Genomic DNA, 26,948 nt, shown 5'->3' on the forward strand with positions numbered 1-26,948 from the left:
TTGAAGTAGTGAAAAATATTAAATATTAGGGCAGTGTGATATTTCAAGATGGAAATTTGGATGGAGAAATTGATTTAAGAATACAGAACTCTGCAAGATTCTACCAGTGTGTGAGAGACATTGTATGGAACAAAGATGTGCCAATGAAGTGCAAGAAGGTTTTATATTCATCCTATTATAAACCTACACTTCAGCAGCCTGGACGTTAACTAGGCGGAAGCAAAGTAAGATACAAGCAGCTGAAATGAGCTTCTTGAGGAGCATACAGGAAAAGACAAGACGAGATAGAATACCAAATGAGGAAAGAAGGAGAAGCGTGGGAGTGTGCAAGCTTCAAGAAGAGATTGATATAGCAAAGCTAAAATGGTTTGGACACATGATGAGAATGCCAGGAGAGAGAATACCAAATAGAATATTCATGGATACAGACACTGGAAAGAGGCCTAGGGGATGTCCTAGAATGAGATGGAGGAGCTCTTTTGTGGACTACAGTAAAACCTTGTTAATTTGAAGTCATTGGGACTGGAAAATCGGACTTCGAATTACGCGATTTCAAATTAACCGCCAATTCGCAATTCAAAAGTACCAACCCTTGCCGCGTTACAAAATATTCTAAGGCCCGTTATTGCATGCAGTTAACCTTGATTCACGGTTTATACCTTTCAAATGTCATGGAAAAAAGAACTATTTCCAAAATGTATCCAAGAAGGTGCATTTACAGTATTCAAATAATGCACTTGGATATCTCACTAGCAAACATATCCTCATGCAACGAAAGAAAGAAAAAATAGCACGACTCAAAGACGAGGAGAAATCTATGCTGGCTCCCATGTGCAAGTGCTTTATTCATTGGATTACTATACTGTATGCATTTTAGATGCTTTGTATTTAAACAGAAAGTACTCGATGTCCTTAAAATCACACTTTCCTATGATTCTATCCTTGTACGATTTCCTGCCATGGCACTTCTCTCGTACTTCAGAAATGTAAACACTTGCCACGTCACAAAGTATTCTAAGACCCATTAATACATGCAATCACCTTGATTCACAGTTTAAACCTTTCAAATGCCATGGAAAAAACAATTTCCGAAATGTATCCAACAAGGTGCATTTGCAATGTTCAAATAATGCACTTGGATAAATCACTGACACACACACCTCACGCAAAAAAAGAAAAAAAATAATCAAAGACGAGGATGAATTATGCTGGTTCCCCTGTGCAAATGCATTATTTTTTGGATTTCTGTACTGTTTGCATTTTTAGATGCTTTATACTGGCATGGAAAGTGCCCAACGTCCTTAAAACATTGTGGCTTATCGAACTTTCCTATGACGAGGGGATAAAGTTTCTCGCTTCCACGTGCATTGCTACGCACTACAATGACCCCCATCCCCCACTCTTGTACGATTCCCCGGCTGGCACTTTCTCCTTTAAAACCATAAGACTGTTTGGGCTCGCATTAAAATAAAGCAATGCAGTTTCATCGGCAATGACAATATTGTTTGGTGCCTACGAATTTTATTATATGAGCCACGTTTTTTCATCAGCTGTTGTCATCGCCAGTGTTCGCGGATTCATTTTTTCCGTACTCTGCCTGTTGCGTGATGTTACAGTGTTCCAGAACACACGTTCAATTATGATGTGGATAAATTTTGAGTTGAAATTACTCTGTAACATACTATTGTTTTAAAATGTAAAGGCAGTTTCAAATTAAAAGTCTGAATTTCAGTAATGGGGCCGACATTGTACTTCGAATTACGAATTATCCGTATTTCGAATTAAACAATTTAAATAATATGCAAAACTGTATCTCATGTTTCCGGGAATGAGAGCTTCTTCGAATTAGGCGGAATTTTGAATAAACCGATTTTGAATTATCAAGGTTCTACTGTATATTGCAAATAGAGGAGTCAATAGCAATAAAGTACTAGAAGAGGAATGGTGGAAAGATCGATTAAGGTGGAGGGCTTTGGTACACTACCCTACTCAGAGAATCTGGAAAAGGGAATGGATGAAGAAGAAGAAATAGAAGAAAGACAATAAATCTTGTCAAGTTCTAGAATATTTTGTATAGAGGTACACAGTCACAAACAATGAACATACAAATTAGGTAGAAGCTAATATCTCTTGCAGAACTATGTAATACGAACTGTGCTATATCTATTGTTTGTTCCTATTTTTTCCTTTTTTCCTGTTTTATGTTTTTGTTGTAAAAATATTTTTATAGCACTTCTCCTCTATTCTGCCTAGTAAATTGTTAAATGACAATTGTCAAACAACTGTTCACTGTTCTTATGTATAATTTTTCTAGATTTCTAGAGATCAGGGGTTGTAACTGGTTGAATGTTATGATTTTACAGTATATTTGTCAGTGTATATCACTTTCAGTTCATGCATTTGTAGGAGTAATTACTGAGGTTTAAATGCATAATCTTACTTGTTGCCATTACCTTTACTGCCATGACATTTGTTCCACCACCCAAACATGGCATTGTAATGACATCATGCAGCAATGCAGCGCTGTTTTCTACAGATCTTATGGGAACAAGGCAATGATGCCTTGACCCAAACTGTGCAGCCATTCGCTTGGTCAAAACCTTATTTCTAGGATGGTCAACTTCTCTTTTCAATCAAACCCTAGCCTGAGTGCACTCCCTTCTAGTTCCTCAAATCAGAAGAGCCAGGAGGAAGCTGGGCCAACTGGTGGCAATCAAGGCTGGGAAGAATTATTACTTACTATATGAATGATAAAATGACCTACTTTGTAAGACAGCAGTGGGACAGAGCTGGGCCAATCTTGCTACCATCAAGTACGTCAGCATCTTGATGTCATAATGATCCTTGAGGCCATTCTCGACGTGGTTCAAGAACTCAAAGATGTCCAGCCGATCTAGGCACGAGTCCAGCAGTGTGTACATACATTCAAAGGCAGCTTTACGAATATCCAGCCCATCATCAACGGTGTGCTTGAACGGGCCCATTTCCACTTCACGTATTAACTCTTTCTGCAAAAGTGAGGAACAAACATCTAAATTTAACAAGACGAAGTTGGTTATGTGTGACCCGTCACACAGAAAGGAGGCCTAAAGTCTTCTCATTTTTGAGTTTTTTGTGGTTCTAAAATTGGCATAAGGTACTGAACGCTTCTAGGTGCAATACTTCAGAAGATATTCATTATTGACTGTTGCTAAAAACAAAAAGGTATTTTGAGAAAAACTGCCATTACAGCTTTCACTAATTTTTTTACCAACTGTACAAACATTTTCATGGAGACTTGAACTGCTGCTTAACTTAGTTCGTTAAGAAGACTCATAGGTAATGCAAGAAGTTAAAACATAGAAATGCAATGCACTTTGGCTCAATTCTGCTATACAATTTCCATTGCCAACTTTGGGTCCCTTTCTGCGCAACAGGTCACATATGATGGATGTTCAAGTAGCATCATTTTATAAGTACACAAACATGAAATACTTTTCTTTTATTATAAGGTCCACCTAGTCAATACTAAAATATGTTTCAATATGGCTAAAAACATTCACAAAATAATTATGTAGAACATGTTTCGATCCATCTGGATCATTCTCAGCTATATATTATTAATAAAATGTATAAATAATTATCAACTATGAAAAATGACACAATTATGCAATTAAAAGCACATCATGTTTAAAATATGAATATGAGTCCTATTTTCCAGTTAATGAAAAACAATCTTCTCATGCACATGTAGATAAATAAAATTCAGAGTAACATGCTCCTTCTTCTAAAAGTCAACTGGGGAACATCCAGAGTAATACAGTATTTCTCCGAATCCAAGATGACCCCCACTTTTCCCTTCAAAAAATTTAAATCAGACTTAAAAAGTGCTTTGTGAAATAGTAATTTTATTTATAACAAATTTCAAATTTAATTTGAGAAATAAAATAAACACACACAAGTATCACAGAGGTATCTGATACTGGCTTTGAAAGTTCAGGGAATTCCTATTCATGAGCCCGCATTCGTATTGCATTACATGTTATGGCCCTTCAGAACTTGAGTTTTTTGCGCACATACCTCGCAATTTCATGATCGGTTACTTTAAAATGCCTTGCTGTGGGCCACAGAATGCTTTTTTTGTACAGTAGCATTTTTGACTAACTTTGCCTTCATGCTAATGCCGAACATTGGATTTAGTTATACCGTATTTTTTTGTTGCTGCACAATTACTCCTAATTTTCACATGTTTAATAATTATTAATTTAAAACTGGCTTCATAATATTGAAGACAACCTGTTCAAAATTGACTAGCAATACTTGTTCCACAAAAAGAGGATCATATAAATACTTTTTATTTGTAAAGTGATAACCGTCAATTCGGAATGAGATTTATAACATGCAATGCTTGTTCCATGTGTCTCTACAATACGACGATCCATCACAAAAGTATTCCTGTTGTCTATACAACTCTTACTAGCGTTAGGTACAGCCAGCTGCCGCTCGACACGTCTCAGCGGCTAGCGACGCACAATATAATGAAGACGTGGATGTTGAAGATCGAGTTTTGTGCGCCGTGATATGGCCATTCTGCCCTTGCGTTTTTCATGCACATATCTCACAATTTCATCTTCAACTCCTGAAAAGCGTCCTTGCTGCGGGCCACTGAATAAATTTTTTGCACAGTATGCAATTTTTAAACTATCCTTGGCTTCACGCTAAAGGCGAACACTGCCTTTAGTTATGCCATATTTTCTTGCGGCTGCAAAATATTATTCTTCATTTCCACGTGTTTAATAACCATTAACTTAAAACTGGCATCATAATATCGACGAAAACCCATAAAAAATTTTCCAGCAATATTTGTTCCACATGTCTCTACAATACGACGATCCATCACAAAAATATTCCTGCTGTCTACAAAACGGTTACTTTTACTAAGATTCAAGTACAGTAGATGCATTATAACTCTGTCACTTGAGTAATCGTGGCCACTCTAAGAATTCTACGGGTCGCATCCTTGCTATTCCAATACGAATGACATTTCCTGCGCAGCTGGGGTGCGGAAGTACAGTACATTATGGTTGACCTTGCAATTAGTTCAAGAGAGTAGGCCTAATGTTCTAATGCTACTCTGCGGATTTGAGAAACGTTTTTGTAGAGGCTAGTAGAATGTCATTCTGTCTTCACTATTTTCCGAGAGCCAGTTACGTTGCACAGAGGCATTGTACAATAGACTGCAGTGGGTAGAGATGTATAATAAAGATGTAGACGCTGAAGGTTTGAGTTTTATGCGCGAACACGCGGGGAGGGAGAGAGAAGGGAAGCAGCGTGGTTACCGTATTAGCTGCCAGTGAATGCAAAACGACTGGTGATTTTTCACATGAAATTCTGAGGAAAAAACATCGTATTGGATTCGGAGAAATATAGTAGTTAAATGTTTTTCACATAATACATTTGTTGAAATCATCTTATTCAGAAATGTATTGAAGGCTTGAATCAATACGTAATGTTAAGTTATATTAAAATAATGATGGCAGTGTAAAGCATAATATTTATCTGAAGTTGAATACCTTACTCTGTTATTCACCGCCGCCAGCCAAGCTGACTACTATAGTTTTGCTGCTGCTTTCTGCAATGGGCCAGATAATGTTATTGCAACATGACTGTCATTCAGACACACTAGTCATTACTCAGCACTGCCCATATTGTCAGCCATAACTTAGAGACAATGCAAAAATACTGCATCCATCAAGAAAGTTGGGAAGTATTTAAGTATTGAGCCTGTTTAACCCATTTTCATCATTTGACGAGCGGGGTCACGATGACGCAGTGTCTCGCTTATCTTCGTATATTAGATTCCCTTAGCAGTACAAGTTCTCACAATACACACTATAATTAACTAAAGACAAGTAAGTTGGTAAATAATGCTGTCTACGAGGGCTATGCCGACAGTTTTTAGCAGAGTGTGAGAAAAAACTTTTATTTGCAAAACAACAATTACAACTTTTCAAAATACTCTCCATTAGCACGTATACATTTTTCCATTCTCTGAAACCACTTAGAAAACGTTTCAGTCCAAGCTTCTTTCGGGATGTCACTTACTGCACTCTCGTACGCTGCAATGGCCTCTTCATCTGACGAAAACCGCTGCCCACGTATTTTTCCCTTGGTCTTAGGGAACAGAAAGAAGTCACATGGGGCCAGGTCAGGTGAATAGGGGGGATGAGGTAACACTTGCACTTTTTCCCTTTCCGAAAGTCCATTGTTCTGGCAGCCCTGTGACCTCCAAGTGACAAGGACTTTGGGAAGACAGTCATTTACATACCATTCAGCATTGGCTATACGACATGTGTCCAAGGTCACAGAGGTGAAAAAAAAGTTGCCACCATCTTCTCTCTGGAGCTCCGACTTCATCGAAATTTTGTGGGTGGTTCCTCCTCTGGAAAGCACCACACAGAAGACTGGCTCTTCGTTTCAGGGTCATAATGGTAGACCCAAGTTTCATCACCTGTGACGATATTGTAGGTGTCTTTGGACTGCCCTCTATTGAATTTTTCTAGCATGAAATGACACCAGTCCACTCTCTCCTCCTTTTGGCTTTCTGTCAGGGAATGTGGCACCCAACGGGCACATCTCTTGGTAAGACCTAAATAATCATGAACGATGGTCTGCGCTGCTCTTGACCCAATATTTAAGGTCCCTTCAATGTCACAAAATGTAATATGTGGATCTACTTTGATCATTTCCCTCACAGCATCAATGTTTTCCCGAGTCACAGCTATTGCTGGGCAACCGGGACTAGGTTCATCTTCAACTGACTGCTGACCCCTTGAAAACTCGCGAAACCAATTTCCAACTGTGGCTCTAGAAGGGGCAGCCTCACCAAAAACACACAGCAAAGAAGAATGGCATTCTTCGGCACTTAATTTATTTTTATAATCATAAAAATTCATTGGTCAAAAATTGCGGTGCGACAGATCCATCTTGCACCGTGTCTGACTCAGCACTGCCTGTGATTTCTTCCCTCGCTGTGGAGGAACTACCGCTAGGAGGGGTTGCGCGCGCATGTTCCAAGGTCGAAAAACATCGCTCTTTCAAATGAAAATAATCCCATTGTCCTCAGAATTACGGTTTACGTGCTGCTAAAAACTTTCGGCATAACCTCGTATTTCTGAGATATGCTGGGATTGTTGAACAACAGTTTTTTTTCACAGGTATTCAGTATTCATCATGAAGTAGAATCGGCATTGTGGTAATGACGAGATTTTGAAAGCGCTTGTAGATAGTGTTTTAGATGGCAATTATGGCAAAAATGACATTTTGGAAAATGAATCAAGAGTTTCCAAGGGTATTGATAGTGACCGTGAAAATTACTCGAGTTTGAAGAGCGTTGAAAAACTGAGAGTGAAAGTGCTACGCCAGGTCCTTCTAAACACGCACGGCCGGTAACATAAAAGAACCGTAGTGATCGGAAATTGGTGAATACAGATAACAACTGTGATGTACATCAATTTCAATTTCGTGGATACAGCGGTGTTTCAGAAATACTTACAAAATTGTAGGTTTCACCCACCGTCCAAACTTGCGATGTTTTAGAGTACACAGATAGATTCTTTTTGAAATGATTTCAAATGAAACATCTGTACCGTAGCCAGCCGTCATTCAAGGAATGAAGTAGGGGTAAGTCATAACTTTCAATGGCATGAATGCAAAATTTGAGTGAATCACCTTCATTAGTATTTTATGCACGTTTCTGTGTGACAAGCCTGTTCAAAATACTGGCGGGCAAATTCAATCTGATTCCACAGTCAACAATGTGGCCATTTATTATGACTTGAATGGAGTAACAGCATATGCGATGTCCAGACCCAGTCTTACCTCCTAAACGATGATGCCCTGAGAAGTCTACTTTGTAAGACCTCTTTGTTGTGTGGTCCTATAACCCAGTAGGGCCCAGGTACTTCCTTACAATATACAGTAAAAGATTGTTTGTATGTTCCTCAAAAGTTACTTTCTTCATTTTACAGACATAAAGAACCTACCCCCACACCTCTACTACAGACTGACAGGATCCTTAAGATTTATATTTTCAGGAGACCACATGTGTTTCTTTGTTTGTCATGTGTATCACGTTTATGACTTTCATCAGAAAAATAACCTCCACCCAGAGACTGGAATTGCATAGTGCATACATCTGTACATTACTCCTATCCTCCACCTATGTTTCAGTCGTTAAAATGAACACAGTGGGAACGAAGAAGTGCCTGAAGAGACCGTACCAGAGATGACTCACATCGAGGGTTTGGTGTTGCATTGTGTCGAGTAGCAAGTGGAAGCTATGTCGATGTATGCTAGGCTTCTTAGAAAATGGCATGACATTGCTGCTTAGAAACAAGGCTCTATTTTAAAACAAAAGCCTCTGGACTAATTCTTTAAAATTTCAATTTGGTTTCTTTTAATGCTGGTAATATTAGCCCACACCTAACACAATTTGTGCTGTATTGTTTAACCTTTATCTTGCACCAATATTTATTCATGCATTAACCTTTAATTTGTTTTTATTTCCATGTAATCCAAACTTTTTGTAATTTGAGGCAGCATTAGTCCCAATTAGCTAAAAGTACCGGGGCTCTACTGTACTTCCTTGACTGCCTCTTTCTGTCATGTCACATGTCATCTCCAGCACATACATTACCTCCCAAAGTTCCATCAAATCCTCCATCCTTATTAACATTCATCAACAACATACTCACTTCGACACACCATTCCAAAGGTACAAAATATGAATAATACCTACTCGAACTTTGGTTTCACTGTACAACTGAGGCAGAACGGAGTCCAGGAGATCTCGTACAAGTATGGGCTTGTTATGTGCAGCTGAATTGAAGGCAACTAGAGCCACTCGACGTACATTTAGGTCAGAATCTTGCAGCGTACTTAAGAACTGGCCAATGCACTGTCTGAGAAGTGGATCAATGGCTTGGGGCTAAAACAAAGAAGAACACATGTAAACAGTTGATAATTGTTGGATTAAGATGCCCGAACATCGAGGTCATCAGCCGCTGTTACGCTCCTCGAAGGACTTCTGAATACATTAAAATAAGCATTGGATATCAAAACTAGTTCTTAATATAGGTTTTAAGGAAAATTGCAAAAACAAATCCAGTAGGATTTTTGAGACCAATTAACAAGGCACACATTACCATTCCATTTTCTCTACGTTTCTGGTATTCTCCAGACACAATTTACCTGGTCGGAAATGGTAAACTTCACAGCTGTGACTACTGTAGTCCTCATCAGGGCAGATTCTGAGTTGAGGGATTCTTGAAGCTGTGGCAACAGACTGGCTGGATCGATGAGAGTCAGTTTCCCTAAACATTCAGCTACGACATTACGTGTGCCTTCTTCTCCGCATTCACAATGGCGGAACAACTGTTGCCAGATTGCAGGCACAAAGGGTTGAAGTAACTGAACCCCACCGGGGGTAGTTGATTGGCACGAGATAATCTAGAAATAGAAAGTGAAATTTTTTACAATACCTCAGTTTGATTGATTGTTTATTTCAGGTTACATAGATACGGTTATGAAGGGCAAAATAAAATTTTAATAATAATAATAATAATAATAATAATAATAATAATAATAATAATTACAATAACGAGATGAAAACTGTCAAGACATGATGGTCAATAGGGTAAATATTTATTGAGAGATTTCCTTATATGCAATATTCCTTGTATTTTTTTTTTACGATACATGGTAAGACAATACAGTATAATATAATAATTCTAGATTGGAATAAAAGGACTGAATATGAGAAAGTATGAAAGACTCCATCATGTACTAATAACAATCTTAGCAAATAATTCAAAACCAACCATGAAGGGGAAAGGGAGAAAAGGTACTATATATAATTAGAGTTAGAATTCAGTCATGCATTATGCAATCTCATCTTTAACTGACAAACAAAAACACTGATGTAATGCAAGGTACATAATAACGGCAAAATAAAATTTTCATAATAATGATAATAATTAGAATAACGAGAACCGAGCTCGATAGCTGCAGTCGCTTAAGGGCGACCAGTATCCAGTAATCAGGAGATAGTGGGTTCGAGTACCACTGTCTGCAGCCCTGAAGATGGTTTTCCATGGTTTCCCATTTTCACACCAGGCAAAATGCCGCGGCTGTACCTTAATTAAGGCCACGGCCAATTCCTTCCACTTCCTAGGCCTTTCCTATCCCATCGTCGCCATAAGACCTATTTGCGTCGGTGCGACGTAAAGCAAATAGCAAAAAAAGAATAACGAGATGAAAACTGTCAAGACATGATGGTCAATGGGGTAAATATTTATTGAAAGATTTCCTTATATACAATATTCCTTGTACTTTTATTATTATTATTATTATTATTATTATTATTATTATTATACAATTTTCTTTATGTCACACCGACACGATAGGTCTTACAGTAACGATGGAATATGAAATGGCTAGAAGTGGGAAGGGAGAGACAGTGGCCTTAATTAAGGTACAGTTCCAGCGTTTGCCTGGTGTGAAAATGGGAAAGCATGGAAAACCCCTCTCAGAGCTGCTAACAGTGGGGTTCGAACCCACCATCTTCCAAATGCAAGTTGATAGCTACGCGATCCAAACCACGCAGCCATTTGTACGGTGCATTCCTTCTGACTTCTACTTTGAAATATCACTTTTCAGACATTGCAACATTTAACTGGCCATAGCTGAAAACTGGCTGAGGTAAACAGAGAGGTTTACTGATTGCAATACAAAATGCCATGCGAAGTGGAAATTTATGCCCCTTGAAAGAAAATGGAAGTGTTTTATCGAATGTTATGTCAATTCGAGGGATTAGAACTCTGTCCAGCTTTATATAAGCAATTTTTGTATATACTTCTTAGAATTAGGCCCTAATCTGGTCCTGTTTAGGAGCTGTTGGGAAACGTTCCGATTTCTAAGGAGTAGGGTGTCCCTTATTTTTCAAAGTTTTAATTTTGCAATGCATAGGTTATTGTTTTATTCATTTGGGCCTAAAACACCCATAAACAATTTTTGTCCTTATTTGGAACAGTGCAACCCGTGCCGACTCGCGCGCAAACATGTCCATACAAGTTGCGTCACGAGTGGCGCACTCTCATTGTTATTGCCACTTAGTTTTCGCTTATCGCGTAGCTAGCATGGATTGTTTTATATTTAGAAGATGTCAGTGGAACTAAGGAGCAATAAAAAAAAAATTTTCTTGGTTGGTGAAGTAAATCACCAAATAACAGGCACAAAATTATCATCTAATCGTCAAGTTTTCGCAGTTCTATTTTTCAACATATGTGAGGTTAAGTTGACTGTTTGTGAAAGCGCAAATCTTGTAATTCGGGAGTGCAATATATTCTGGGAAAAGGCTAGAATACCTACCACAGCTGTGTCTAATTGTGTTAAAAAGTTAGTGGATCTTTATCATGTCTGGCGAGAGCTGCAAAAAAATAGCAAGAAGATTCAGGATTTACATAGGCGCCGCAAAGAGAATTAGATAATTTATTCGATATCACACATGCTGATGCTCTTGAAAGAATAAAAATCGAAGATAAAATATTTTTGCAAGAGGGTGTCTAGCGGGTGTTGACAAAAGGTTGGCTGAAATTGAAGAAAGGGCCAGGCTGAGAAAACTCGCAGAAGATGAGACTAAAGCAAATGCCTTCCGCGAGCTCATTGGAATCTGCAAGTTTACAGATCTTTGATAAACATGAAGACATAGAAGAACAATCTACAAGCTCTGAAGAAAGCCTGGAAAAATCTCTGCCATCCACATCTCAATCTGTAAGTTCTTTAGCTACAAGTCATTAATCTCATATTTGGTCCGTATTGACGACAGTGATTACATATAATTTTAAAAAATATTTGTTTAATGTCAACCTAGTCAATACTTACAATTACCACTATTGTGGTTAAATGATCATAAATAATTGAAAAATCGTGGTTTTTTTTTTTTAAACATGTTTCGCCCTTCTTAACGGGCATCATCAGCACTATGAACAACTTTAAAAATAATAGTTACATTTAAGACTGTCTTACAATAATCAATCATATAAGATTGGAATAAAATGTGACGATTTTTCAATTATTTATGATCATTTAACCACAATAGTGGTAATTGTAAGTATTGACTAGGTTGACATTAAACAAATATTTTTTAAAATTATATGTAATTCTTTAGCTACGTCGACAAGAAGAGGAAGAAAATATTTTATCACATCTAAATTAGTTGCAACTTTAGACAGATGTCAACTAAGCATTAGAGATTCTGTTTAAATAATTCAGTCTGTAGTAGAAGCACTTGGTCTTAGTTCTGACAATTACCCGATCAACAAAACTTCTATTCAACGCATTCAAACACAAATGAGAAAAGATAGAGCGAGATCCATTAAATCTGATTTTCAGAATAACGTGCCCGAAGTAGTTACTGTTCATTGGGATGGAAAATTGTTACCTGCTCTGGATGTAAGAAGTTCTAAAGAAGAACGCCTACCAATTATTATTTCATACAACGAGGAAGAACAACTTCTTGCCGTGCCGAAGTTAGACAACTCTTCCGGCAAAGAGCAAGCGAAAGCAGTGTCAAATGCCCTTCATGACTGGAACCTGGACGATAAGGTACAAATAATGTGCTGTGATACAACAGCATCTAATACAGGACGCTTGAATGGAGCTTGTGTGCTTTTAGAGCAAAAACTAGAAAGAGTTGTTACTCTTTCCTTGCCGCCATCATATTTATGAACTGGTGCTCAAAAGTGTTTGAATCAGAGATCCAACAAATCACTAGCAGTCCTGATATTCCGCTGTTCAAAAAGTTTAGAGACAACTGGAAGAATATTAATCCTAGTGCCATCGAACCGTGCCCTGTTTTTGTCCAACAACCATCTCTCTGAGGCAAATATTATTGAATTGGTGACTTTTTTTAACAATGAACTGGCAAAATCGACTGTACGAGATGATTATCGATGAGCTCGGTATTGGTTTTCTTGGTGGAGACATTAAAAAAAAAAAAAAAAAAAAAAAAAAAAAAAAAAAAAAAAAAAAAAAAAAAAAATCAGACCTCCTGGTGCAATGCATCAAGCACGATGGATGGCAAGAGCTATTTACTCCTTAAAAATGTGTTTACTGAAGTCCCAGGTTAAAATGAGCACTAAGGACAAACAAGCTTTGCAAGATATTTGTTTATTCATTGTGGCAGTTTACGTGAAGCCCTGGCTTGGATGTAGTTTGGTGATAAAAGCGCCAAATAAAGATTTTTGTTTTTTAAAGACCTTAAAATATTACGAGAAAGTTGACAAGTTGATTTCCAATGCGGATTTAAACAAGTTCAGTCAACACTTGTGGTACTTGTCAGAGGAAATAGCCATCCTTTCAATTTTTGATAATGAAGTTGATGAGCAGACCAAAGGAAACACTGTAGAAAACTTACAAAAAGAAAACTTTGGTGATTCCGGAAAGAGATATGTTCCATCGAAAGAAGAGATGTCTGGCGCTCTATATGGTACGTAGTAGACTAGTAGTGTTTAATCTGGTATTTAATTTAGAACTTATTTGTTTTATTTATAGGCACTACATTTATTTTTTATCTTGTTTCAGGGAAATCTTTGAGTGATTTTGTTTCTGTCAAGAATAAAGATTTATTTTCACGACTGAAACTTGACAGTGGTTTCCTTCAAGAAATTGTATTTTCATGGAAAGACAATGTGGCATTTGTGGAAGCTAAAAAGAAGGTTTCTACCTTAAAAGCAGTTAATGACACAGCTGAAAGAGCTGTTAAACTAATGACAGACTTTCATGGTTTGATTACTGCAGAAGAAGAACAGAAGCAGTTCTTATTACATTGTGTGCAAGAACATAGAAAAATTTACCCAGACTGTAAAAAAAGAGACTTTGAAGAGGAAATACCCAAATGAATAACTATAAAAATTGTATCTTTTTTTGTTACTTACAAGAAGAGCATTATATAAATTTCTGGTTTCATTTGTATTTCTCTAAAATAATAGTTTTGAGTGATCATCTACAACTACATTTAAGAGACCCTTTAAGCAGCTATTTTCTAAAAATTTTAGGCCCCGTCGGCACGGGTTAAAATTAATGTAGGAAGTTGAAATTCTGTATTTGGGTAACTAATAGACTAATAAACACAATAACGGGGTATGCGTTTCAATAAATGAAAAAAAATATTTTGCCCTTTTAAGGGACACCCTACTAAGGAGCTCCCAATTTTTGGAATATATGTGGAGACAAACCATTAATAGAAATTCAAGAATAATGCAGGAAAATGTAGGAGCTAGTTTCATCTTCAGTAATAATCTGTTGACACTAGTGTATGGTTTTGAACTACAGGGTATAAGCCCAATGACTTTCAAATTAATTAAGAATGGCAATTATTAAGAAAATTATGCCATCTCTCACAGAAGTGAACATTTTGCTATAAATTTCAGTCACGATATCATCATGTGATAAAATTCTGGCTTGTAGTTCAATAACATTTGATCCGTCACCATCTACAGAGGGGTAATCGCCGTTACTGATTTCTTGCAAAAAAATCAGCAAATTCCTTTTTTATGTGGTTTTGTGCACATATTTTTATTTGTTCATTCATTTATTTAGCTTCCATAGACTGTACAATTACATATTTTGAAATATGCCAACAGTATAGAAGTTGTTGAGTGTTTCTTAATACTAACAATAATATATGCACAATAATGAAAATTTCGAAAAATAAGTAAAAGGAAAAAAACAACAGAAACACCAAATACCTCAATGTTAGGACAGCACATCTTAATTTTTAAAAATAATTAATAATATTAATAACCAATATTTACAAGACAAAATAAAAATCTATGAATGTGGTGTTAATAATACCTACATAATCAATGTGACATTAACATATTTGTAAGGCTATATGTTAGATATTAAGAACGTTTACAAGTTAATTAGTAATAGCATCATTACCAGCATTTCATTATATATATTCTTCTGTACTATAGAAGCAGCTACTCAGCAGGAGATTTTTAAAAGTTGTGGTAAATGAACTGACGGGATCCTTAATCTTACTTGGAAGCTTATTATACAACCTGATTTCAACAGAGTCTACATGTCTCAAGGCAATGGTTTTACTCTTGTGTTCAATAAAAATATTATTTCTTGTTTGTGTCTGGTAATTGTGATTGTCAAAATTCTTTCTGAAGTAATCAATATTTTTTTTCATGTGTAGAATGCATTGCATGATGTATATGCTTGGTACTGGGAATATCGTTAGTCTCTTAAATAAGGGTCTGCAATGATCTAACCTGTTACATCTTGATATAATTCTGATAGCTCATTTCTGTATTTGAAAAATAAGATCAAGATTTGATTTGTAGCGGCCCCAGAGAGCAATAGCATAAGTAAGTGATGACTGAATGAAAATATCCAAAATATGTTATTCTAACATATTCATCACTACAACTATTAGACAAAATCCTTAAGGCAAAACAAACAGAACTCAGAGACTTCCCTGTTATTTTTTTTTGATATGACAATCCCATCTTAATTTTTCATCTATATGGACACCTAAAAAATTTGTGGTCAACGTATTTTCAATTGCATTTGATATAAGGTTGCGGTTTTCTTTTGCAGTTTTGTCATGGTAGTTAGATGCCTTGAATTTCATGTACTGGGTCTTCTTTTAGGTTCAATGTTAATTCGTTTTTCCTGAACCATGATTCTAACTTTTTTTTTTTTTGCTAGGGGCTTTACGTCGCACCGACACAGATAGGTCTTATGGCGACGACGGGATAGGAAAGGCCTAGGAGTTGGAAGGAAGCGGCCGTGGCCTTCATTAAGGTACAGCCCCAGCATTTGCCTGGTGTGAAAATGGGAAACCACGGAAAACCATTTTCAAGGCTGCCGATAGTGGGATTCGAACCTACTATCTCCCGGATGCAAGCTCACAGCCGCGCGCCTCTACGCGCACGGCCAACTCGCCCGGTGATTCTAACCTAAACAGGATTGTATTTGCTGCAGTTTCTATAAACAGAGGGTCAGGATTATTAATAATTATGTTTGTATCATCAGCATACAGAACTGCAGTTTCTACTGGATTATTGTGAGGAAGATCATTCACATGGATCAAGAAAAGAACAGGCCCCAAAATACTACCCCACAGAATACCTAAGTCTATGCTTTTTACCTGAGAGTGATATGTCTCATTATGCCCTTTACTGTTACAATGTGTAATTTCAACAAACTGGGATCGTTTATCCAGGTATGATCTAAACCAGTCGTTAACAATTCCTCTAACTCCAGTCTGATATAATTTGTGCAACAATATTTCACAATCAACAGTATCAAATGCCTTTGAAAGGTCAAGAAATAGTCCTATCACAGTTTCATCATTAACAAGAGCATTTACGACCAACTGTGTAAAATGTGCTAAAGCAGACATAGTACTTCAGCCAGCTCTGAACCCGTGTTGAGCATTATTTAACAAGTTATACAGCAGAACCTCCATTATACGTTCCCGGAAACTACGTTTTCCCGTTGTATTGGTTCAAATTATGTGGTCCTGCAAGCATCCTAATTAAATCACGTTGTAAAAATCCTGCATTATCTGTTCCTCGAAGAAACGATCACCCGCATCAACCGTTCAGAAATTTCAGTCCCATGAACGCTAAATCCTCGATCACATGTTTTTCAAGAAACTGTATCTCACGAAAGGACGGCTACGGCATACTTGCGGATCTTGGTGTTAATGTCCAGTCATTGCGATAATTTGAGGAAGCGGAAAAGCGATCGGTGGTGAACTTGCATAAGGGACCATCTTAGCATCACATTCGGGTGGTATTGTTTAGAGAATTGAAATCATAAAGCAGAGTGTGTCCACAACAATTGGAAGGAGACAGAGCGCATTTCGACAGCTCTACTTGAAGATGGAACGACTTTCGTCAAATGTTCGTACTTGCAAAGTGTCCACATTATGTCCAGGGTTAGATGTTTTCTTTTTGTTTTGCTTTTTCCGAGTGTATCGCCGAACAAGTTTTCGGCACTTCCCCCAGGGCACTGTATAGTCACTGAGCTTTCAGGCAGGAATCTAAACTGCTCCTCCTTAAGTAACACAAATTTAATATTTTAATATTATCGTATAGATTGCGTTATCGAGACCAGAACAGATGTTGCACCTCACATACATAAAGCCATGGGAGGTTTTGGAATTGCCTATTACTCTTTTGGTCCTAATGTAAGACTAGGAATTTCACGTTTTTGTGTTAAAATGTATTAAAACCGCAGTTGTTTTATTTGTGCACGTTACATGTAAAAAACTTTGCATCATTCACACTCGTACCGACTTGGACAGTGGCGCGCATTTTCCAGCTGAGCTCAAGGTCGCAAATAACCGTAAATTCGGAAGTTTTGATGATACTTTTTCTCTTTCTAATTTAATCGTGATTAGTGACTGACATAATTGAATATAATGCATTCGAAAAATTGAGAATCGATACTTACATTTGAAGCAATATTCTCGAGTTCAACATAACCTTTAAAAGTCGATGAAGGCCGTAGGCCTAATTTGCGCGGTACAAGATTTCCACAAACTGACTACGAACAGTATACCGGTGATCAAATTACAATGCAAGATTTGAAGAAAAAGGGATTTCGCCATCATGTTGGGCGCTTTTGAATCCGATGTGCTTTATTTTATTAGATTAGAGAATTAAAAAATACTTGTGGTCGATTGTTTGGCTTGATGTTATTGGGTTTTTCGAACAGTTTGACCGATCAAAGTTGCTGAACTGAAAGAAGTTTTCAGAGGAAACCAACAAAGTTTCCCCAGCAAAACTGAATGTAAAGTAAATACAAAGTATGTCACAAGTGTTTATTTATATATCCACCTATTCAATACAAAGAGATCTTTTTAGAAATTAAATATTATTACAAAATGTTAAGGGACATGTTTCGCCCATATTAAGGGCATCATCAGACTCAAATTCAAACCTGTATGGTGAAAAAATCAGGATCCTGATTGCTCTTACAAGCCATAGAAAGAGGATATCATTATAGGTGTCAGTCTAAACATACAAAATATTAGAATGTCCTTGGCTAAAATTGCAGTATCAAGCTGCATGTCATAAGTTCACATGAATATACTTTCCGGAGCGTTGAAAAACTTGTTGGGGTAGGGCAGTAAACAGCTCAGTCTTTATAATGAAACAGAAATGTGCCTCCTTGAAGATGATAAGAAAAAGCAAAGCTGATACACTGTTACAGATGTCAATATCGTATGTTGTGATAAGACAACAGATCTCTTAAATGGCTGTTCAGCTTCCTATAGTCTATTTAACTGGCTGAAGGAGTGAAAGTCGAATGTGTTATGATAAGATAACAGTCTTCCTTACGTAATTGTGGAGCAAGGAAAAAGCATTCGGTTGTCTATAGATGTATTTATCTTATTTGAAGGACGAAAGTCGAAGGTTTATCGACGTTGATAGAGCTCTTTGGTGTGAAGTCTGTAACAAGGAGAGTGAATGCTTAGGAAGGTATTTTTGAAGAGAATGTGGGTTTAAAGAAAGGTAAAACATGGAAAATGTATAAAAACACTTACCCTTTCGTCTGTGAAGATGTAAATCAGTTATGGAAAGGTTAGTTGAAGAAAAATAACGTTATGTGTAGGTTCATTTATTTCTTTGACTGTTAATGGTAGCGTTGAATGACTGACACTTGTACTTCTGGTATTGTATCGATGTGAGATTGGCGGAGGAGGGTGTGGTTGAGGGGAGGGGGTAGGCGGAGCGTTAAGTTTATGTGTTGTTGGTTGCGAGAGATTTACATGGTCGGACAGGGAGGGAGTCGTGTTGGGTTGCGGGAGAATTGTGGGGGCGGGCACAACACACACACACAATATTACTTAAGTTCATTTCCATTTGTTCCAGATGCTTCTTCCATTCCATAAATCAAAAGAAACATAATCAGATACCGGTACTCAAAATTTGGGTTGAAGCCCCTTTTAACCATAACTTACATCAAAACAATCAACTTCCAACGGAGAGTCTGGTCGCTACAAACAAGAATTAAATATGTCAATACTTCCTCTGATCAAATTGCCAAACTGCAGCAGCAAGCCTCATCAAATCTAGAAGCCATTTTCCAACGAACTCAAGACTTCAATTCTAGATTATCATCATGACTAATCACGCATAATGCAAAATTACAGTCTTTTATTTAGAGAGCACAATTCTTAACTAAAATTCTCAATACTGAAATGTTACTGTATTCTAGAAACCAACGCACTTCAGAAACTATGGCTCCTATATATTAACATCCAATATTTATATTTATATTTATGACTCAAATTTTAATGCCAAATTATAGTTGAATCAATTTTATTTTAAGATTGCAAACAATTTTTAGCCAAATTTTCAAATTGTAAAAACTGTGTTTTGGACGTCAATGTGTTTTAGAATTAAGAGTTAATCCATTTTAACATTGCAAATCAATTATCATAATTTTTAATGTGTATATTATTCTTGTTTTAAATATTGTTATCACTGAAATTAGATTTACATTCAATGTAATGAAATTTGTAACAACAACCCAAATATGACAAACCTTGAGGCAATTGTATAGGCTGATGATGCTTGTGAATAAAAGCGAAACATGTCCCGGTAAATTAGTGTTGTAACATTCCAACTTAGCAACACAAACTGTAATTTGTATTGAAAAGGTGGATCAAAATAACCAACAAATTGTTACTATATCATACAATGATGTTATCGAGACCAGAACAGATGTTGCACCTTCCATATATAAAGCCAAGGGAGGTTTTGGGATTGCCTACTGCTGTTTTGGTGCTAATATTAGACTGGGAATTTCACGTGTTTGTGTTAAAATATTACAAAAAGCGCAGTTGTTTTATTTGCGCACGTTGCATTTAAAAACTTTGTATCATTTCGCACTCATACCGACTTGTAGAGCAAGGGCGCTTTCCAGCTGAGGTCAAGGTCGCGAATAACGGTAATTTCGGAAATGTTAATGAAATTTTTTCCCTTTCCAATTTGATTGTGATTAGTGACGGGCAGAACTAAATATAATGCATTCGAGAACTTTGAGGATTATTACTTTCGAAACCATATTCTCGCGTTCAACAAAACCTTTAAAAGTCAATGCAGGCCTAATTTACACGGTATGAGATTTCCATAAACTATGAACAGTACCGTATACCGGTGACCAAATTACAATGGAGGGTAAGAAAAGAAAGGGTTTCGCCATCATGTTGGGCGCTTTTGTATCTAATGTGCTCTATTTCATTAGATTACAGATTTAAGAACTACTTGTGGCCGATTGTTTGGGTGATGAAAGTTGCTGAACTGAAAGAAGTTTTCAGAGGAAACTGACGAAGTTTCTGTGGTAAAACTGAATGTAAAGTTTCAAGATTTTTAGTCGCGTACTGTACCAGTAATTCATGTCTGAAGCCGTACCCGCGGTCTAACGTGCCTGCCTCTCACCCGGACGGCCCAGGTTCAATTACTGGCCAGGTCAGGCATTTTTACGTGGATATGAGGGCTGATTCCAGGTTCACTCATTCTACGATTACCTTTAATTGAGGAGTTATTTAATGGTGAGATGGCGACTCCGGTCTAGAGAGCCAGGAATAATGGCCGAGAGGATTTGTCATACTGATCATGCGTCACCTCGTAATCTGCAGGCCTTCGGACTGAGCAGCAGTCGCTTGGTAGGCGGAAGGCGCATTGGAGCTGTAGTTTGGTTTGGTTTAGGGGTATTTGTAAGATTATAAGTATACATATTTCATTTTTGTGATGTTTAACCAAATTGTTGATGGATCATTCGTACCCGGATTCTCTGTTTTCCCGTGTTGTAGTTTTTTTCCCATGGTCCCTCCAAAAACGGAGAATCGAGGTTCCACTGTACATTAAAATAAAATATTGGGTTAATATGAAAATTTAAATTAAATTAAAAACATCCGTACTGTATTCACGAAGTAGAAGTAGCCTAAACATAGCTAGTAGTAACTGTATTTAACTTAGATGTAGTATTGCGAGGATACAATTAGTTGAATTTCATTTAAATTTTTTATTAAGCTTACTAGTATTTTTATGTTCGTATTTCTTTTGTTGTGTATTGAAATGAGTATTTTTTCAAATCTGTATTATGTAGGCAGTTCCTTTTTCTTTCTTTCATCTTTGCGTGTATATATTCATATTTTTGTCTTAAAAATTAGTGTTATTTGTAGTTCTTAGTATTTTAAGTTAATCAGTGTCATTGTATTAACAAATAATAATATGTGTGTGGTTAAGTGTAAGAAAGGGCCACAAGCCCTAACTTCGCCACAGAAAATAAAGGCTTTTATCTATCTATCTATCTATCTATCTATCTACTGTAATTGGAAAACTCTCTCCAGCCATTCTGGCAGCTGCCAGAAGGGTCATAATCCTGTAATTGAACATTTATCTTCATAGAGAATAGAGCACATTAGTAGATAACATAATCAAAATGACAATCTTTTACTGCATGTAGATAAAATATTAAAACTAAAAATCGTACCTCTTTAAGAGAATGTAAAAGTAGGTACTGTCTCTTAGGCTGAGCCTCAATCTCTTGCAACACAAAAGGCAAGTACTGGGGCAGGTTTCCAACAGCAATACTTCCAAGTGCATACGATGCAGCAGATTTGACCTCCTCTGATGGTGGAGAGAAGGAGTTCAAGATCACCTGCTTCAGATTTGCGATACTGCTCAGGTCACTGAGAACAAGAACAGAACATACAACATTAATGTTTATTTCACAAGTCTGAGAGTGCTTGTAATACTAGAACTTAATTATAAATGCTACATTTATTTGCCTATAAGACCCCTATCTTAAATTTAGTCCTAAAATGGGGGAAGGTCTAATAGGAGAGTACGGGGAAAAAAATAGGTTGGTTTGGTGGGGTTTTAAAGTACTGTACAAAAAGATATGCCTTGTTCAATCTTTAATCCAATAATAATAATAATAATAATAATAATAATAATAATAATAATAATAATAATAATAATAATAATAATAATAATAGTACCGGGCGGTACACCTCCACGCCGCTAATTTAAAAATTGCGCCAGGCGAAACTCCTCTGCTGGAGGAAGTCTGAACTTTATCTACGCTGTTAATTCTTTACCTTATCAGAAGATTGCACCACGTGGAAAATTTTGAGTTTTTGAACTGTGTCATTTTTGATGTGTTTTTGTTTCGCTTGAAGTAAGAAGTGTAAACTTTCTCTCCTAGAGGACACTACTGAAGATCAACAATAGTGCAACCTAGTGCGGAGTCAAAGAACTATTTTGTTGGAGAAAATTTAATTTCAAGAGTTTGTTCTTTGTTAAATTTCTTTCAGTCATTGTTTATGTTGGCAATATTTACCCCTTTCTTCCCCTTGTTATGAATGTATCCAATCCCGAATTTCTTAAATTAATTTCTATCCAATCTGGTGTATCTTCCCCCCAACTTGAATCTGTTGCGGGGTCCTACCCAATAAAGAGTTTGTGGGAGGGTGTTTTCTTTCCCCTAACGCCTAGAAACTTCCGCGAGAGTATTTAAACTGCTGATTTTTGGGTCTCTCGGCCACTTCTGTTCCATCGTTCAGTGTATTAAGTACATAGCAGGAGGCGGGAAGCGCCTCTTTCCTCGGCAGCGGTCAGCAACAAGGTAATGGCCGATTAATAAATTCTTTCTTTGCTAGCTCAGCAGTTTAACTTTCGGGGCGGGTTCTAAGCGTTCCACTATGTAACCTTTTCCTAAAATGTAACTTCTCTTTTCATCTATTCTCTTGTAAAGCTACATACTGGGATAGAGAGTGCTATCCCTCTCGAGCTCCCACTCACATTGTCTGGAGGTGAACTTATTTTCTCAACCAATTCTTCCGTAATGTAATGTAAATTGTTATTTTCTTAAGTCACCTCTGTAGTATGGGATTAGCCCTTGCACTAACGGCCTAAGGCCAAGTAGGTCTTGAACAAAGTGTATTAGGAGTGCAAGTTCGCCTCCCCTCAAATCGTATTTTAGAGGTCATGTATTAACCTTCTTGTCATTTAATAGATCTCAGTAGGTTGGGTATTTTACCCCTGTGTATATGTCCTTTGAGGACAGCTTAAAAGTGGAGTTTGGTGTGGCCTGGGAGAGGCTTAAAATTGAGAGCGAGTGGCTCTTTTGAAAATGGTATATTGTATGCCTCGAGGAGGCTTTTCAGTGTAATTTGGAGCAAGGGCTCCTAGGTATGAATGGGGTTTTCTGCCCCTCTGTTAAAATTGTGTTTGAGGTAAAACTGAGCTGATTGCCCAAGAATTATGTTTCTGACTTTTGAAGCCCCAAATGGGGTACCTATGTAAATGTATTTTTCAATTGTGTTTCGGCTACTAAGTACCTGTTCTATTTGTTGTTACCTAATTTTGAAAAGAAAATATAACCTTGTTAAGTTTTAAAATTAATTTCACTTTAGTAGCTTGAGACCTATTCACCACCCAGCACCTTCTTTCATGCATAACTACCACCAAAACACGGTATCAATAATAATAATAATCATCATCATAATGTTAGTGCTTTTACGTCCCACTAACTATTCTTACGGTTTTCGGAGCCGCCGAAGTGCCGGAATTTAGTCCCGCAGGAGTTCTTTTTACGTGCCAGTAAATCTACCGACACGAGGCTGACGTATTTGAGCACCTTCAAATACCACCGGATTGAGCCACGATCGAGCCTGCCAAGTTGGGGTCAGAAGGCCAGCACCTCAACCGTCTTGAGCCACTCAGCCTGGCACCACTCAACCTTGACTGACTTCAAAGTCTTTCCCCAAAATATTGCAGCTCTGTGCAATTCCACATGCTCTGACCTGCATTATATCATATGTTATAAAGTAACAATTATTTCTTGTCTGTGTGACCCACTTAATCACTTTTTTTATATTATCTACATTCTCATTCTTTGCATTCTGCACCCAACAAAACGATCTGCAGGTTTCGTTCACTGCCATCAGTTTTATTACCGAATTATACATGGTAGCATGTCATTAAAACAACTCTCTGCCATACTATAATCTATCAGTTTATTATTATTATTATTATTAGGGTCAGTCAGGGTAAATATGAGACATTTTTTACAATTTTGTTCATAAATTACAAACTACAACAGTGACAGTTATACAAAAAATCATAATAAGTTGTGACTGGTATTACAAAAAACACTGGAAACAACAGATTACTATATATTCATTAACTTTTGAAAAATATAAATGTGCGTCTCATTTTTAACCTGCAAAAGGGGGAATTATGAGACAACCCAGGGGAAAAGTGAGACAGTATTGTAGCAGACTGTAAAATCATGTTGGAGAGTTAATAGGGCAATTGTGAGACACCTTAGGGTCAAAGGAAGACAGGAAAAAATCTGGGTGTAATAGTTTGCAACACTTTCCTCAGTTTTATTATAGGAACAAAATGGCCATGTTTTGATACCACGAAATTTAGGCTTGAGATGCATTTTTATACTCATTCCTGACAAAAATTACTTAGTATAGACTGTTGACATTATACCATCTAATTAAATGGTACCTGAGCTTTATGCCTGAATTTATGTTACATTTTAATTATACTAAATAAATACATAGTGCCCATTGTAATCAGAATGGTGAAAAAATGAGACATCACTTGGTTTAAACTGACCTAACAGAAAATGTAGGAGTTCTAGTTGGTTTTTTTTTTTTTTTAAAAAAACATCAACTGTTCCTGGGTATGCAAATGTAATGCCTCTACCTTTCCCTGTTATTATTGGAACAGGCAATTTCCCTAGTAATTTTGACTTTTCCACAACAGATACATCATTTTCATTAAGCTTTAACACAGTTTTGTTATTGTCCACACAATTGAGACACATGATTTGCATGTCTCCACCTTCCAGAACTTTCTGAACAGTGGCAACATATTTATATTGAAAAGAATGCCGCTTTCCAGAACTTTCAAAAAGTACAAGTACAAAGTCACCTGGATTTACTTCATCTGCCATGGTCATTTCCTCAGCATCTGTGTCAAGTAGATCAACTTCATCAAGACTGTCACCGCTACCTTGCCAATCTTCATCTTCGCATGTAACCGAGTCAGAAGAATGAACTACTTTTTTTTTTTTTTGTTTGCTAGTTGCTTTACGTCACACCGACACAGATTGGTCTTATGGCGATAATGGGACAGGAAACGGCTAGGAGAGGGAACAAAGCGGCCGTGCCTTAATTAAGGTACAGCCCCAGCATTTGCCTGGTGTGAAAATGGAAAACCACGGAAAACCATTTTCAGGGCTGCCAACAGTGGGGTTTGAACTTACTATCTCCCAAATACTGGATACTGGCTGCACTTAAGTGACTGCAGCTATCGAGCTCAGTGAATGAACTTCTGCTCTTGTCTTGGATGGAGGTTTTACTACTGGAACTGTTGCCTTTTGAATACCTGTACCCTTTCTATCCTTCTTATGAAGTGGTTTCTGCTTTTCCCTCACAAGCTGGGAATACTCTTCAGATGTTTCACCTTTGCTGTCGGGTCCACTCTTCTTCGCTTCATCATGGTTTTGGCAGTGTGTTTGATTTTTGAAAGTAGGATATTCTCGAAAGAATTTTCAGGAAGTATATCAGGAAAGGAGTCTGTAGGAATGACAAACATAAGTATTTAGGTACAGAAACAAGTGTACCAACTGTCTCATTTTCCCCCTAAAAGTGTCTCACTTTTACCCTAATGATGTCTCATATTTACCCCCTTTTAAAAAAATAAATTTTCTTCTCAAATCAAAAACTTAAAATTGTGTTTTCAAGCTGAAAAAGAAGATTCTCCCTTACACTACCAAATAGAACCAGAAACCCTTTCCTGGATATTTGGGTTGAGCCAGAGTAACAAAATACAAAGTGCGATGCATGAAAGTTTTTTGGTTAGAAAAAACACCACTCAGGAAAAACGTGTGTACTGCTAGATATATAGTTCGGACACTTTCCAATTATTTTACCGTAATGGATAAAAGACTAATATATAATATCATTCATGCAATGTGTTGAGATTATTAATTAGAGCAGAAAAAATTGAGTGTCTCATTTTTCCCCTTTTTTTTTTGTCTGTCTCATAATTACCCTGACTGACCCTATGTCCATCGGTTTATGAGATGTTTAAAGTGCATTGTTGTGCCGAAAATATGCGGGGGTGTCACGTTCCTTAGAATAAGAGGTTAAGCAACCAGTTCATGGACACATAGCTTATACTCAGTCTATATCTATATCAAAATATATTTTTCAGCAGTGATAATAGTGGCATTTAACACAGACAACTTGACACCTGAATGTCCGTGATTCTTGATAAAGTCTAAGAACTGTATCCAATTCCAATCTCAGTAAATGTAACTTTGGAAAATAGCCCCTTAACCCCAAAACTGTACCATATGTATATATCTTAACATTAAGTAATTTTAGAATATTGGCATTCATGTTCATTTAATGGCATCCTTCTTTAATTTTAATTTTAGTAGTATTTATTCTGTACAGTCGCTATTAAGTAGGTTCTTTAGCAGTTGAAGATGACCTATTTACAGGTCGAAACCGGTACTGTCTTTTTATGTAAATAACTAGCTGATGTACCCGCGCTTCGCTATGGGATTCTCAGAAAGACTGACTTTGTGGTTTTCCTAACTGAAGTCAACATAGATCATTACAAAAACGTCAGTAGGAATGTAGCTAATAAAAGCAATGTTATTATATAAAATACTCAACCAAATGAAAAACCTCACCTTTTCTCACTTTTAACGAACAGTACCACGGTGCCAATGTAACAGTCCAGAGTATCAGAGCTGGAATGACCAGGATGAACTAGTATGTTACGTACCAGTAGTATCAGAAAATGTATGAATCAGAGCAATGGCTCACTAAAGAA

The 26,948-nt window shown here is 37.0% G+C and overlaps 1 protein-coding gene across 1 annotated transcript in view; it reads right to left on the bottom strand.

Annotated features, from left to right (window-relative positions):
* The window catches only part of Cand1 (Cullin-associated and neddylation-dissociated 1), a 197,164-nt gene that overhangs the window by 22,328 nt on the left and 147,888 nt on the right, over nt 1–26,948 (bottom strand). Inside the window, exons 17-20 of the mRNA XM_067153221.2 lie at nt 21,571–21,769; nt 9,232–9,489; nt 8,780–8,968; nt 2,765–3,008 (exon numbers count right to left, since the gene is read on the bottom strand). Coding sequence (XP_067009322.1) covers nt 2,765–3,008; nt 8,780–8,968; nt 9,232–9,489; nt 21,571–21,769 — 890 coding nt within the window. The remainder of the gene's footprint in view (nt 1–2,764; nt 3,009–8,779; nt 8,969–9,231; nt 9,490–21,570; nt 21,770–26,948) is intronic.

This window comes from Anabrus simplex, chromosome 8 (assembly GCF_040414725.1).
Source record: "Anabrus simplex isolate iqAnaSimp1 chromosome 8, ASM4041472v1, whole genome shotgun sequence".
Lineage (NCBI taxonomy): Eukaryota > Metazoa > Arthropoda > Insecta > Orthoptera > Tettigoniidae > Anabrus > Anabrus simplex.